We start from the raw sequence: 15,682 nt of genomic DNA, 5'->3' as shown, positions 1-15,682 counted from the left end.
CGTCCTCCCTACGCACGGTTACTTTTGGATGGCTCAGTGTGCGGGACTTTCGTCTGCTCATTGGAGCGGTGGCTCTTCCGATTCTGAGTACGAGCCGAGCGCGGATTCGGGCTCGGACAGGAAGAGGTGAGTTCCGCATCATCAGATTCGGATGTTGAAACAGTGGGACCATCATCCCGGAAGCGTGCGCGGCAAACGGAAACTATGTGGAAGAAAGGCGATTTCTCTCCGACGTTGTTTCCTTTTGACGCGTCACATTCAGGACCATCCGCGAGCGCAACTCTTCAACCAGATGGGCAAGAAGGTGACTACTATTTAAAGCTGTTTTTTGTTGAGCCAGTCGTTTCTCACATCGTGAGTGAAACGAATCGGTTCACACGAGTGAAGACAAGCACACAAGGAGTTGCACGCACGTCGCGCCTGAGAGCTTGGGTGGAGACAGATGTGGCAGAAATGTACTGTTTCCTTGCAGTCGTTCTGCTGATGGGCCTGGTAAGAAAGAATGCCTTGCAAGACTACTGGAGCACAAACCCTATGTTGCACACACCATTTTTTGCAACCATTTTTTCGTTGAACCGCTTCCTGCTCCTTCTGCGGCTTCTCCATCTGAGCGACTCCATAGATATCGCAGATCGGCTGAGAACAGTGCGGCCTTTTATGGAAGCAATTCAGAGCAAGCTGAGTCGCCTACTAATTCCGCATCAAGACCTGCGTATAGACGAGTCTATGATGCCATGGAAAGGGCGGCTGTCATTTCGGCAATGCATTCCTTCGAAGAGGCACCGCTTTGGTGTCAGGTTCTTTGTTCTTTGCGATGTCAAAACCGGCTACATTCTGAAATTTGTTGTGTACACTGGAGCGACGACAAACATGACCATGGCCAAGGATTTTGGATTTTTTGTCTTAATCATTCTAGAGCTACTTGAAGACTACCTCGGAAAAGGACATTCGCTATTTGTAGATCATTGGTACAGTAGTCCGGCACTGTTCAACTGCTTTCAAGATAAAAAAAAACCAACACATGTGGAACTGTTTGGACCAACAGGAAGGGGCTTCCAAATTTCTCAAAAATAAAAAAGACGCTTCCTGCGCTCAAATGGCATGACAAGAGAAATGTACATGTCCTAACATCGATGCATGATGCACGTCTGGAAGACACAGGGAAGGTGAATAGGGTAACAAGCGAGAACAAGCAAAAGCCCGCATGTGATTAGTGGACAAGACGGACATGATGAGTTTCGCTGAAAGCATTAGGAAGAGCCTCAAGTGGTGCAAAAAGTTTTTTTTTTTTTATATTATGGACACGTGCCTTCTAAATGTTTTCATCTTGTGGCATGAAAACGGTGGACGCAAATCAGTGAATTCCGCTTGAATCTCGTGTACCAACACTTACGGCAATGAGACATTATCGCGAGCGCTAGTTTTTTTGAGTGGCACAAGAGGTTCGTTTCGTGGAGAACGTTGGTGGAAGACGACACAAGGCAAGGGTACCTTTCAACCTCACGGAATGAAAACAACGTGGCTCGGATCAGGGAAATCGTACAGCAAGACCGGACCATTACAGTCCGCATGCTATCAGACGCTCGCGACATTAGCAAGACAACATGCCACCAATTTTTGCCTGAGAACTCGGGGAAACGAAAGCTGAATCCCAGACTTGTGCCGCACTCCCTCACACAGGACCAGAAGGACACGCGGCCATCAGTGAGCGCTGATTTGCTCTCCGAGGCAGAGAAGGATGCTGCATTCGTGGGCAGCATCATTGCTGAAGACGAAACATACTGTTTTCAATACGATCCTCTAACAAAGAGGCAGAGCGCCGAATGGCGGTCCACAAGCTCTCCGGCGTTGAGGAACGTTCGGCGACAGAACACCAAAACAAAGACGATGCTGAAAATTTTTTTTCATGCCAGAGGTGTCATACACCACGAGTTCGTCCCACAAGGGCAGATGGTGAATCAGGAGTTTTATATCCGTGTGCTCCAACACATGCGTGACTCACTGCGACGGCGTCGCCGACTTATGGGCATCTGGAAAATGGAGCCTTCTCCACGACAACGCAAGGCCGCACACTGCTCTCAGCGTGACAAAATTTCTCGCCAAGCACAGCATTACTGCACTTCCCCATCTGCCATACTTGCCTGACCTCTCCCCATGCGATTTTTTCCTGTTTCCTCGGGTGAAGAGAGCCCTAAAAGGTCGCTGGATGGAGAGCGTGGAGGCCATTCAAGACACCACGACAGAGGAGCTGACAGCCCGGCCAAAAGAAGCGTTTTCCAACTGTTTCCAACACCTCAAGAAGCATTGGAAGCTGTGTATAGACTGCAAGGGAGACTATTTCGAAGGGGTGCTGCACTAATGATTTCAATGTTAAACACATTTTTGTTAATGGACTCAGTCTCGGAACTTTACGGACAAAAGTTGTATAAGTTGAAGCATATGCGGGTTGGATCCCAGCCATGATGGTCGCACTTCAAAGGAGGCGAAATGCTAGAGACCTGTATACTATGCGATGTCAGTGTACGTCAAATATTCCAAGTGGTTGCAATTATCCGGAGCCTTTCACAACGACGTCCCTCATAGCCTGAGTTGCTTTGGGACGTTAAACCCCATAAAACCATAAAACTGCATACACCCCCTACCCCTGCTTTGTCCCGCCACCTCACTTTATTTTGTAGTTTTCCGTGAGATGGCATTGCAGCGCACGCCAGTTCGAAGCAACGACCGCGTAACAGCGCGCAGTCTGAAGCCATTGGAGGTCAAAAACGAAAGATTCCTCACATTTGTGCGGCCCTACTATCTGGTGGCAAACCGAACAGCAAACAGTCGTGTAGAGTCAGATTCTGGCGCGACGCAGCCCCCGGAGAATATTGAAAGTTTGCTCTCGCGCTGCCTCCCACTCATAAGAAAAAGTGACCGCCAGTGCGAAATAACTGGGTGAACGGTGTGCAATATCAATTTTCTTTGGCAGCTTAAAATCAGTTGCTGGGCGAGTTGGTATTTCACGCTTTCATTCAGAGCGCAAATACGAACACGGACAAGACGGGAGACAGCACAATGCGCCGAACTGATTTGGGAGAACTGATTTGCAAAAGAAATAGTAGCGACTTTTTTTTTTATGCTCGGAACGTCATGAGTCTTGCCAGGAATGGGCACTGTCGCGGGGCGTGTACTGCCCGCCGCTCGTCCAAAACTTCGTTATAGTGTGCAAATAAGTCTGTTCGACATATAGGTCTCTCCCCCCTCCCCGGCCAATTTTGGATGGTCATATTTCTGAAGACAGGCAGTCAATGCATCACAGGCACGGAGCAAGAATGATTGCGTCGCAGGACAAGCGTAGGCACATGTTTCAGCAGTCCATAAGCCATAGCATAGACTAGTTTTCGTTCTGGTAGTACTGGGGCTGGGGCACTTCACGTATCAAGCACCTGCATCGCTCTGCGGCGCTGCCTCAAGGCTTTGAGGGGCCGTTGCTTAATTGGTTTATGACGAATTCAGGATCGAGCATTCTCGCATGGCGCCCCAGATTTTCGAATTAACCGTACCTGGTACAAGCCGCCGCTTCGAATTATCCGGTGAAATTTGCTTAGAAATTAGGGGACCGCAGAAATTCCTCTATTTATCCGGTATTTAGAATTGACAGAGTTCGAATCATGGTGGTTTTACTGACTGTATTTCAATATTTGGCTTTGTTTCCACCAGCACTGCAGGCTGCCTTTCCTGTAATGACACAAATGTTGGATGTACCCCTTTTCAGAGAGCCTCAAAGCATTGCCGGAAGCCCGTGATCAACGCTGGTGATGGCATTGGCGAGCATCCGACACAGGCCCTCCTCGACATCTACACCATCCGCGAAGAGATTGGCACTGTCAACAACCTGACGGTATGGTGAACAGCACAGTGCACTTGTTATCGAGTGAAAGTTGCTTCTCTGCAAATAATCTGGTTGTTTGCGGAACAGAGTTTGAAGAGCACAAACTTCCCGGTGAACTAAAAGCTGGCAGTGCCTCACTACGTGGGGATCTTGTGGTTAGGTTACAGAGGTTATGTTTGGGGCTATTTGTGTAATAACAGTGTTGGATTTCTGGGTGCACATGGCTGATTCTCACTGAATGAAAATTGTCAGAGACAGTTAGGTCAGTTAGGTTTATTACCTCATTGCTAGAAAGCTTACGCGAGCATTGTTGGATTAAATGAAAAGGGGAGTGGACTCGTGAAATATGCATCAGCCATCAAATGCAATATCTGTGCACATAGTGTTACCCCTTAAGGATATCAATGTTAAAGCATAAAGAAAAAAAACACTGCTCTCTGTTGATTGCATCATTTTGGCTTTTTAATCGTCCTTGAAAAATTTTCAGCAATAGTCTCTTGTTCAGACTACTGCTGAACCTTCGGAGAAGCAGGTCGTCACGGGGGTGATATCCTTCTCGTAGCCTGTCAGCAGTGAAGGCGAGATGTGCTCTCACAGTGAAGGATGCATGAAGCGAAACCTTCATGCCATATACAGAGGAAAGTCTACAGAAGAGTGGCAGTCTATATCATTGAAGAGAATAGGTGTGAGCTTTAAGTGCTCGCATTCCTTCACTGCTTGTTTGTCCTTTATGTCATATTCCATGAGCCACCTGTTTGATGTTGCTGTTTAGAGACAGTTTTCTACACGAATTTTTGGGAGAAAGATTTTGAGTGGCATTTTGAGCTTCACTTGTGCCTAAAAACCTGTGTCAGGCAACACGTTGTTAGTATGGAGTGTTTCGTCCAGGTAGTTGACTCCCTGTATTCTCTGCCATTTTTCGGATGGATGCAGGTGACTCTGGTGGGTGACTTGAAACATGGCCGCACAGTGCATTCCCTGGCACGGCTACTCACCCACTACAACGTCCACCTGCGCTACGTCGCACCCGCCAATCTGGGCATGCCGCAGTCCGTGCGAGACGCCGTTGCTTCCCAGGGAATCACCCAGGCAAGTTGCGTATAGAGATCTCACAGTTGTAGTGGCAGTACATGGCAGTGCACATACGGTGTGAAGAAAGCGTGCCGTCAAGCCTACTGCAACACATGGCATGGATCGTGTCACCAGTCAGTGTCGCTGTTCACAGCGAGAAAGGAGCAGGGATAATGTCATTGTTGCATTGCTCGGCACCTTTAGTGTGCCTGCACTGGCCCACTGCTTTCTATGTTGTTGACGGCTTGACTTACAGCAACAGCAGTTAAGTTCCTCAATTACCCGCACACTGCTGGCTCACCTAGGCAATGTTTTGTGAATACGGGAGGAGTTGAGGACTGTTCAGTTGCAGATTACTGCACCAAAACGGCTCGTCCTCGCTACACACTTTCATACAGCTGACATTGCGAAGAAATATTGAACACAATAGCACAGACACAGGCGACGTAAATGGTCAGGCATGGTGATTATTGAAAGCGCAGTTTAAGCCAAGCCAAAGATCCAGTGCTCATTTGCTTATCGCTGTACTGAGAATAGTTGTGTAGCTGAGAAGTTTTCAAAATGACCTCCCTGCGTTTAAAAAAAGAAGGCCGAAGTTGGAACAGCAGGAAATCATGCATAAACACTGTATTCACCACAAGCATCCCAGCGTCTAGTAGATAATACAATGCAGGATCGGAGAGGGGAAACAGAGTAAAAAAATGCGTGTGAGGCATTCTCATCAGTTTTGTTACAGAAGATTCTTTCTAAGGCTGTGACAAGAAAGTGTTCCTTTTTTTTTTATGCCCTGCATTGTGAGCAGTGCTACAACGTGAAGTTTCTTTTTGTTAGCAGTGAACTGCATTTGGCTGCCTGGCCACAATAGCTGCATTCTGGTGGAAGTGAAATGCAAAAGCATTGTCTACTGATATTTATGTGCACAGTAAAGAACCCAAGGTGGTGCACATGCACATTGAGAAATCTCATGTTTGGTGCACATTAACGGATGACACTGGTTTCAAATCTCGAAAAAAAAAGAAAATTATTTTAGAAAACACCAGATCTCGTCTCTATTAAGGTTTTCCTTATTACTATATCCCGAAAGATTTTCCCCGAAAACAGCCCAGAAGTGACTTTAAATGAACCGGACACTGAATTTTAATGACCCAATTTTTTTCACCACAACGAAATGCTTACTGTCTAAGGTGCTGGAGTCCACAACCGTTTTGTTCGAAACACTGTCCTCCCCTGTTGCCCGACATTACTCCTGCCTGGCTCCTCTTTACTAAAGCGCGATAGGTGTGAGGCTGCTTGGGCGTAGTTGGTCATATGGACGATAGCTACCAAATATGAGGGCAATGCAAGATGAGGCGAATGCATGGAGTTCGAAAGTTTTTCTTAACTGGCCTTCCGGAGCGATGTGACCAGGCACAGCTGCCAGGAGCCGGAGCCACCAGTATGTCCTGTGCCCCGTCGCGCTTGGGTGCGGATTGATTTTGTGTGCTCACAGTTCGCCTTATCCAATATGCAGTTTGTTGCAAAAAGTGTATTTGAATATTTCACATGAATAATTGTGGTACAGCTCCGGATGTTTGATATGAACCATAATTCATTATTACTGGGTTTGTTTTAATTGGATTTGACTGTAAGCACTGCTTTACAGCAACAGTGCATGCATACATGTGCATTGCATGTGCTGTCGCTATGAAGTTGTATGTTAATATTTTTCTTTCTTTTTTTTTTTCATTTGTTCTTAACAGGAGGACATTGAGAGCCTGGAAGCTGCATTGCCAGATACCGATGTGCTGTACATGACTAGGATTCAAAAGGAGCGTTTCAGCAGTGCCGAGGAATACGAGAAGGTGTGTTTTTAGAAGGACTCTGTAGTGTTGGGCCGCTTATACCAGACTTGATCCTTTCACCGTAGAGTTATATATTGGCATCATTGTATATAAAGAGTTTATATTACTGTAAGTGGACTTGGAGTAAGATATCGGATTGCACTGAGCTTAGCGTATTGAATTTGCATCAGGCGGAGTTTAACGGTGGAGTTAAACCTGGATATATCAGACCCCCACGCGGTGAATTTCTTGATGTTTCAATGTTTCTCAGTTCCCTGCACCGCCAAGTGCCCAGGGCTGCGCAGCATGACTTGTCTCCACGCACGAAAGGTGACCGTGGGAGCACCATTAGAAGTAGTACTACCACTTGTAGGGACGCAGCGTTCATTTTGATGTGTCGAACGACAGGCGAAATTGGAGTTTTATATACTACACAATTCGCTTATATTTTTACTATATATTTTTACTTATATTTTATAACATAACCGCTTATAATGCAGGACCGCATTGTATGCAGCTTTTTGTAACAACCGCTGCACTTCCCTTAGCGTTCAATGTATTGACGTACCGCTTAATCCGCGGCAGCACGTAACCGAAGATCGCATATAGTGCGGTTTCTGAAAGCCTGGCGGCCTACATACTGGCGCAGGCCCGTGGGTACCGCCGTGCTTCCCAGACTGTGCGAGGAGGGGGCAACAGGCTGGGCAGTGGAGCGTTGTCAGCGTGGTTCAAGGCAAGGCTGAAGGCAAGAGAGGATAGAAAAAAAATAGAAATCGCAAAGCAGGCGTTTTTCCTCTCACTCTCCGATGCGTCTCCGTTGGGCGCACTGATTGCACAAAACTTGAAAGCACATGATGGCACGGCCAGATGAGCATGCTGGAGTGGCGGCCGTGGTGGCGGCGAGTGCACGGCATGACGCTACAAGCGCTGCTTGTACCACGCGCACATGCGGCAGCGTCTTGTCACGCCTCAGCCCATGAGTGAAATATGTGTCATCGCATGTAGCGAAAAGTTGACAACGTAGGCAAGTCAGCTGACAACGTGAGCAAGTCTACCAGCCTCGGCTGTCTTCAGTTCCGATGGCGTTTGCTCCTCCGAAAAGCCAGGAAACGGCAAGCTCTCGAAACCAAGCAGAGCATTGTTAGGGACGTCGAGAGTGGTTTGAAAAAGGCTACGGTGGCAAAAAGTATGGTGTCGCCAAAGCTACTGTGTCCGCCATTTGGAAGAACAGCAACAAGTTGTGAAAACAGCTGCAGGAAGACTCCGCGTCGCTTGCAAGGAAGAGGATTCGTACGTCAAAGTACGAAGATGTCGCCGCTTTGTTTGAAAGGTTTCGCGAGGTCCGGGCGTTCTTGTGAGTGGCTCGATATTGCGAGCCAAGGCCAGGTGCCTTGCAACGATTTTGAAGCATGATGGTTTCAACCCATTGAACGGTTGTATTCAGCGTTTCAACAACCGGCACGAGATAAGCTCGTCGTCGCCGACCCAACGGCGTTGTGTGTGAAGTAGCCGCCACAGATGAAGACATCGTGGTAGCGGTGCGCGGTCGCGATGAGCCTCTATCCGAGGATGAGAGCCCGACGAAATGAGTGAAAGTGCAGCAGAAGTTTCATGCAAAGATTCGCACAACGGTTGCAACAAACTGCACCTCTGCTGCGCTCAGAGAAACCTCGGTGACCAAGCGCTCAAGTGTCTCACTGTTTTTGAAGATGAAGTCATTAGCAACGCAGTTCAGTCACAGTGCCAGGTTAAAATAATGTCATTCTTTCATTCACTACGATGCTCCGACAAAAGATCGAATAAATTTCTTTGTTGCCTGTGATTGCAGTGTTGTGCATCTGATGCGTTGCCAGGTGCACTTTGAAAGGTAGGCTGGCCATTCTGAAAACGCAAATGCATAGAAAAGCTTTATTTTGGTTACAGTGCAGTACCGCTTATAATTGGTTAATTGGTTTGATCATAGAAGGTTGTGGCCAAGTTCTACACCAGGATGGCCAAATCCTGCTCTGGTGAGAGAGTGCGTTGTCGGTTCTGGTCACCGAGATCAGGCCGCACTCCAGGCCTGGTTATGCAATTCCATCGACACGCGGATATTCTTTTTTTTTTAACCCGGTGGAGAATTGCGCGGCACCAGGATTTGAACCCCGGTCCTCTTGCACGCGAGGCGGATGTTCTACCTCTACGCCATCGCTGCAACCACAATAAGGATCCGATCACAATAAGGAGGCAATAGACATTTCTGTAGTCGGATACGGCTACATGGGAGACATGGGAGAGGCCTTTGCCCTGCAGTGGGTGTAGTAAGGCTGATGATGATGATGATGACCGCTTATAATGCGGATTATCCTGACTCCCACGGTATACGTTATAAGCGGTCTATGCTGTAATTCAAAATTTCCAGGTTCGATATATATCTGAGTTCAACGGTTTAAGGCTCTTTCTGCCTATATCAATGTTTGTCCGGCAACAAAAGGCTACTATATTGCTGAGAAATTGCATCTAGAAATTTTCCTGCCACTCGATTCAAACTCATGGAGTCAGCATCGAAACAGACTACTCTATGATCACCATTTTGAAGTGAAGGGTACTGTAGTTTATAGCCTCGGGGATCCCTTCACAAAAAACTATCTTGCTGCGCCACTGCTCGCGAAGTCTGCCTGTGGTAGCGACAACGGTGTTTTATTTGAGAGTGCAGCTGTTAATGGCCGTTTGTGGGTTGAGCTGTGGCACAGACGGCGTAACCTAGCGAAAGAGAGTACCGCTTTTTACTCATTAGATGGCTCCAGAGTGGTGGCACTGGCAAGATTAGCGGCTTTAGGCGCGCTGTACACGCCGCCGTCCATCACCACTACATGTACAGAGGTAGGGTGTCTAGGGGAGAGGAGGTTTGTCTGCGGCGGTACAGGCACCCACGCGCTGCCTCCTCGCAGTTGCACCACGCTCCGCTAATTGGCAGGCAGTGGTGTGAAATGTGCTGCACGCGATAAATTGTCCACGTCACCACAGCGCTTTCTTCCGCCTGCTTATACAATACAATACAAAATAGTCAAAGACAGTTCTTTCTGAAGAAAGAGTGACGCAACTGGTGGAAATGCTTCGTCTGCCACTGTTTCTAAACAAGCTGCCAGAGCAAAGGCTCATCGCCACCGCCGAGAGGACCCTGCAGATTGCACCACTGAAGCAGACAGAGCGACGCTCAAATTTTGGATTAGGGAGTATCGTAATTAACCTTATAATATTTTTGTCCTTTGCTTGCTTATAAAAGCTCTGTTCTCAGTGAAATTTTCATGTTTGCCATTATGTAATTTGTGCTCAGTGTCCCGTTAATTACTGTGCAGATGTCAGCTAGTCATGAAATTTTCATGCGTGAATTCATTCGTTCTTACATTTATGGTACTGTCTGCTTGGACAGTGTCTTTGCCGAATGGTTATCAGTGGACATATCGGAGAAGGTTACATCAATGCTTCATTGAGGTGCAGCAGCAAGCTTTGCTCACAGGAAACATTTCAAACAGCTGGCTTTGCTCCAACTAGCACTGAGCCAAAGTTTGCTTTCAATAAAAAGGCAGGTACACCCAACGAGTTTCGAATACCTTCTGTGCAAAACAAAGTGCAGTTATGTGGCAGCAGTCCCAATGGCAGGGGGGCGATGGTGGTCGTGCGGTGTAATCGCCTGTCTGCTCTGGGCCAGGAGGCCATTCTCTGAAAGAAAAGTGAAGGCCGTTGAGGTTACTGTGCTCATGTGCGTTCACAGTAAAAGGCCACAGGCGTTCAGCGCATCTTGGCATGCAAGTCTGGGGCCCGTAAATGTTCAATTTAACCAAGTCCGTCAACATAATACCACAGTTAAAACCATTACTACTAGGCTTGAATCTGAGCAGTCTCTTGGGGCACTGTGATGCAGCCATCAGTGTCACTTCTCGCGTGGTAGTGGCGTAAAGTCGGCTAGCTCTTAACACAGGTTTGCATTTAATATGTCCCTTTTGCTCTAGGACATCTCATGGTCACTTGCTGAAACACGTCGCCTTCAATTATGTGCAAACTGCAAATGCTGCGAGAAATTGGCGCACACAGTTTGAAGGGTACAGTCGAGTCCACATATAACGGCCCCACTTATGATGAACTTTCGCTTACAACGAACGAGACCTGCGCGACCATCAAAATATACATTGTTTCAATGGCACAAAACCACACATTTAACAAACGTCATTAAGCCTAGCTGATCGTTTACAGTGAACGGACAGCGTAAACCCGGTGCCGCGATCCAAGATAACCTGCCTCCGACCCCTTTGTGCGCCCGGCGCGTGGTATGTTTTCCCGAGCCTCATCGCAGGCGAACTGCCCGACCCATTTCGTGCTGCTCTCAAGCGAGCTATTCTTTCCCCGCCGACGTGCCCTCCAAGATCGCCCTCCTGCCCCTACTCTCCTCCCAACCCCCCTCCCATCTCCTCACTCTCTCGCAAATCTGTGCGTGGCCTCCGCGATCAACCAAGCCACCGCCTGTGCCGATCACAGAGGCCACGCTCCGTGAAGCAGGCCTTCCTTCGGAGCCAAGAGGTGGCTGCACTGACGTTCACGGACGGCCCTCAGTGGTCTCTCTGCTGGCGCTGTGCGTCTGTATCTTTAGCTGGATTGCCGCCTGTGCACATTGCACGTCTACCCCATCGCGCGCTTTTGTCACTCTTGTTGCGATGCGGACGTTTTGTTGGCTTTGTTCAAATCTTGGGGCCCTGGTTGTAATTTGGGATGGCGCACGGGAACACCGTGCCTGTTTCCATTTTATTCAGTGGTAGAGATGATGAAACCGGCCTGTGCGGAGGTGATGGCCACTGCCGAGCGGAACTGCTTCCGCGAGGCTGGCTTTGTCGACACAGTGTCTGATGCCGAGCCTGATCTTTCGGAAGGTGACCAGCCCGGTGGCGATTTGTGGCAGCGCGTCGTCGACTCCGACATGGGGGGTCATGGTTGGAATGATTTTATTTCTGTCGATGACGACGCCGACACCGCGGAACCGTGCACGAACGAGGGCATCATTTCTGAAGTGTGGGACGAGAGTGGCGCGGAAGAATCGGATGAGGATCAGAAGAGCCTCAGACAACTTGTCTGTGCCAAGGGCCTCAGCAAAGAGCACGCTTCTGCTTTAAATAAACTGGAAACCTCCCTCATCGGATCTGCACTGCAAAAACAGACGTCCATCACGGACTTTTTCACAAAGAAAAAATTTTGTGTTTTGACATGCAACTGTCTTTAAAGCTGTGGTCCACTTACTACGAACTTCGGGATATAACAAACGGACGCTGCGTTGACATGACACTCATGTTCATTATAAGCGGGCTCAACTGTATCATTGATTTATTTTTAATGGCACGAGTCTCGTAGCCCGACGGGACGTGGACACACCACGCCTCCCGTATGCTTGACAGGATGTATGACGCCTTCTCTTCCCTCAGCTATGCACTGCAGCGGTATAAAGCCTTTTTGTCATAAATATGCAGCCCGTCGGCTTTCTGCTGGACCTTGCTCTGTGCTTCATTATGAATCGTCAGCATTCCAAATCTCTGTAAGTTTGATGACGCCACAGTTAAGGTTTTGCGTGGCAACACCGAAAAACATGCTGCTGAGGAAGCTCAAGAGGCCTGGGCAGAGCTGATGCAAAGCAGAGGCGGCACCAGTTAACACAGCCTGTTGTAAACATTTGTGCAGGCAGGGCGACATATTTATTATTTTTCTTTATAACTGATTAACGTTCTAAACCCTTAAGTACCACCAGTTTGATTTGAGAATTCACCGTGTAGGATCTTATGTTTTGCAAAAGGCCGTAGGTTTTATGCAGAAAGTTTAAATCCATTGCCAATTTATTTGTTCCTAGGGGCTTAGTTCTGTGTTTTCAGTTTCGTGCTTAGGGCTGAATCTGGTGCTGTGGCCGGGCTACGGCCAGCCACAGTGCAGGTTATTGCAGGAGTGCCTGTGCAGGAGTGCCTGTGCATTTCAGGAGTGTTGATTTGTTTAATTTTTTTTCCCCTCTTCTGCTTTCTTGCGCAGGCTTGTGGCCTCTTTGTGGTCACACCTCAACTGATGACGAAGGCCAAGAAGCGCATGATTGTCATGCACCCTCTACCACGGGTGTTTGAAATCAGGTGTGTATGCAGGCCCCAAAAGGGCTTTACTTACAACTACAAAAAACGGAAAAGATGTTGGAAATCGCTTAATTCAGACCTGTTGTGGCCCTTAAAGCATGCATAGTTGACATCTTTTTCAGATCCCATTGTACTGTCGGCCGCAAAAGTTTAGAGAATGCATGTTCTCTTAAAAAAAATGACTTGCGCTGCGTCATGACCTAGCCGCAAGGTAATGTTACCAGCTGGTGGAGCATGTTCGTTCCCACATGCACAGATTTCAGGATATTTGCTTGCCTGACAGCTTCAAAATTAGTTTTTCCTCACACTCGCCCGCATCCCGTAAACTTTTGTGGATGGTATTTCATAAGTCTGCACCATTGGATACATGTTTCCTAAAAGCCCCAGTTTGAAACGAAACATTTGATGTGAGTCAATACTTTCAGTTCGCTTTTTCTAGTTTTAGATGACCACAAGTTTATACCCATGTTCTCAATGAAAAGCTGCCACACTGTAAAATTTGCATTTCAGAATGTCATGTCAATCTTTTCGAGCAATGTTTTCTTATAAAGTGCGAGGGCCTTCAGGTCATGGAACCTTATTTCTTTTTTTTTTCCTAAATATTAATGAATGAAATTTGCTAAAATTTGCAATGATATTGCCAAGTGGAGGCTTTCGCCTGCTTTCAAAGCACTCTTTCAAAGGGAGCCAGTGAAGCGGACATGAGGCAAAGTTTGTCTTAATAGTTGCGCATGCAGTATCTGCAGAAGAGAGTTTGCATTACAGCACATATTGTACATTCCCCCCGAAAGCCTTGTGAAGCAGCCTGCCTGTAGAAGCACTTTCACTTGCACAACGAAGCAAACAACTGTTTAAGTCCGAGCATGTTTCCCTTTGTGTGCTGATCACTCACAGCTGCTGTTCATATATTTTCGAGCGTTTTCTGTCGACACTTTTATTTTTCTTAAGCGAATAATTAAGAGCTCAAGGCAGAAGAAGTCTTGTGTTGGTGGATTAATATGCATTCCTTGGCAGAAACTTGACCTCCCGTTATGAACTGACTAGTGTGACCTACGCTGCTGTCATTGCTGTCTCATGTATAAAAGTAAGGGAAAAGAATCTGGAAAAGAATTAGACGCCACCTTTTCTCTGGCACTTTTATTTGTCAAGTTGACTGCTGATGTCTTGAATGCATGCATAGGGACAGTTTCATACGTTGTGTTTAAGACATCTGAAATACAAAATCTTTTGTTCTTTTCTCTTTATTGCCATCCCATAGCCCGGAATTCGACACGGACCCTCGAGCGGCATATTTCCGACAAGCTGAGGCCGGAATGTACGTCCGCATGGCACTGTTGGCAATGGTGCTTGGACGCATCTGAAAACTAGAAGCAGCAGCGTCCTGCGATGATCTCAGCGACGATCACGTTTGTTCTTCATCGACGTTCTTCTCTTTTCGTGCTTATTTTTTTTACTTTATCGTCAGCCCGACCTCTGTGACTGATTATAGCTGTTTCTCACTTCTTGATGACAAGACAAGAAAACCCTGTGCCTTGTGAACATTGGATTCCCTCGGTTTTATGCACCACAATATCTAACCTTATGTGAAGTGACTTTCCTACCTGAGGTCCTTGCGGTAGCTAGAAAATTTATTGTTTAACCTCATTTTTTCAGCCCTTGGTTATGGACAGCGCGAAACAATCGCCTCACATGCAGAGCTGTGCATTTTTCTTTACATGCAGGTATTGCCTGCCTCTTCTAAATCTAATTTTTCATTCATACTGATTTTTAATCACGTTGTTACATAGAAAGATGTTGGAGTTGCCATAGGCTTGACTGTTGATTTGGATTGTGACTTGTGTAGCAGCCCTTAGCACTTTGGCGGTCATCTTGAAGATACCTACGGAGTGTTTCAGCAAATTAGTCGCTGGCATCTCAAGATAATGCCTTATGAAATATCTTCAGCCAGCAATGAGAGCTCACAACTCCTTTGAAAGGTAGTCACTGAGCTGTGATTGTAAAGGTTGCCACTACCTGAATCTTTGAATGAGTTGATAGGACGTGTTAAGATGCCCTTTTCTGTTAGTTTGGACGTTGTGTGCTGAAGTAATAGAAATGGAGTTACCGTAATATTTTTTGTTTGGATTCTGTTCATGCTGCATACATTGTGACTGTCACGTTAAGAGTGATGCTTATTAATGGAATCGACGTTGTGACGCAGTATTTTGATATGTGACAGCCCTAGGATATTTGGAGATTGTTGGGCCTTTTCAATGTAATAGAATTGTACAATGTGCTTGGTTTTTGTTACCTTGTTAAGCGCTTTCTTTTCCGTGCCATACCCAATGCCATCTTTGTTCATGTTGTCAATTTTGTGCAAACTGTGGAACCATTCCTTACGTTGAACATATTGCGGAATATTTTTATATTTACAACTGTTTGTTGATCTGCTGGGAGCGCTTGAGGTGCTGCTTTTGTTGAACGCAGAATGATGTCATTTTTGATGAAATTGCTGAAATCAAACGAAATAAATCTACTTTTGCAATTCTGTATGTAATCCTGGCTAGCTGTTCTTGCCATAAGGGCATTTAGCTGAGGATTTTCGGGCAGCTTTGCTTTGCCTATGCATGAAATTCTGCAATACAGACCTTATAGGTATCCTCAATAACGTGCCCTCTTCTCAGATTGCCTTATACACCGGGATGGGGTGTTTAGAAAGCACTGCTATCACAGTTTCATTACTGAGTGTAGGTCACAGTGCTCTGCTTTTTTACAATGCAAACTTCGTGGCCATTCATGCT

General features: G+C 46.9%; 1 protein-coding gene across 3 annotated transcripts in view; it reads left to right on the top strand.

The window, feature by feature from the left end:
• The window catches only part of r (carbamoyl-phosphate synthetase 2, aspartate transcarbamylase, and dihydroorotase rudimentary), a 101,128-nt gene extending 85,690 nt beyond the window's left edge, over positions 1-15,438 (top strand). For all 3 annotated transcript variants that reach the window (XM_077641091.1, XM_077641090.1, XM_077641092.1), the window contains 5 exons: positions 3,758-3,883; positions 4,808-4,963; positions 6,685-6,786; positions 12,808-12,902; positions 14,161-15,438. In XM_077641091.1, coding sequence (XP_077497217.1) covers positions 3,758-3,883; positions 4,808-4,963; positions 6,685-6,786; positions 12,808-12,902; positions 14,161-14,263 — 582 coding nt within the window. In that variant the 3' untranslated portion in view covers positions 14,264-15,438. The remainder of the gene's footprint in view (positions 1-3,757; positions 3,884-4,807; positions 4,964-6,684; positions 6,787-12,807; positions 12,903-14,160) is intronic.
• The last annotated feature ends 244 nt before the right edge of the window (positions 15,439-15,682 follow it).

The sequence above is a fragment of the Amblyomma americanum genome, chromosome 10 (assembly GCF_052857255.1).
Source record: "Amblyomma americanum isolate KBUSLIRL-KWMA chromosome 10, ASM5285725v1, whole genome shotgun sequence".
NCBI classification, from domain to species: domain Eukaryota; kingdom Metazoa; phylum Arthropoda; class Arachnida; order Ixodida; family Ixodidae; genus Amblyomma; species Amblyomma americanum.
The sequence above is the reverse complement of the archived record's forward strand: the minus strand, read 5'-3'. Positions and strand labels throughout refer to the sequence as shown.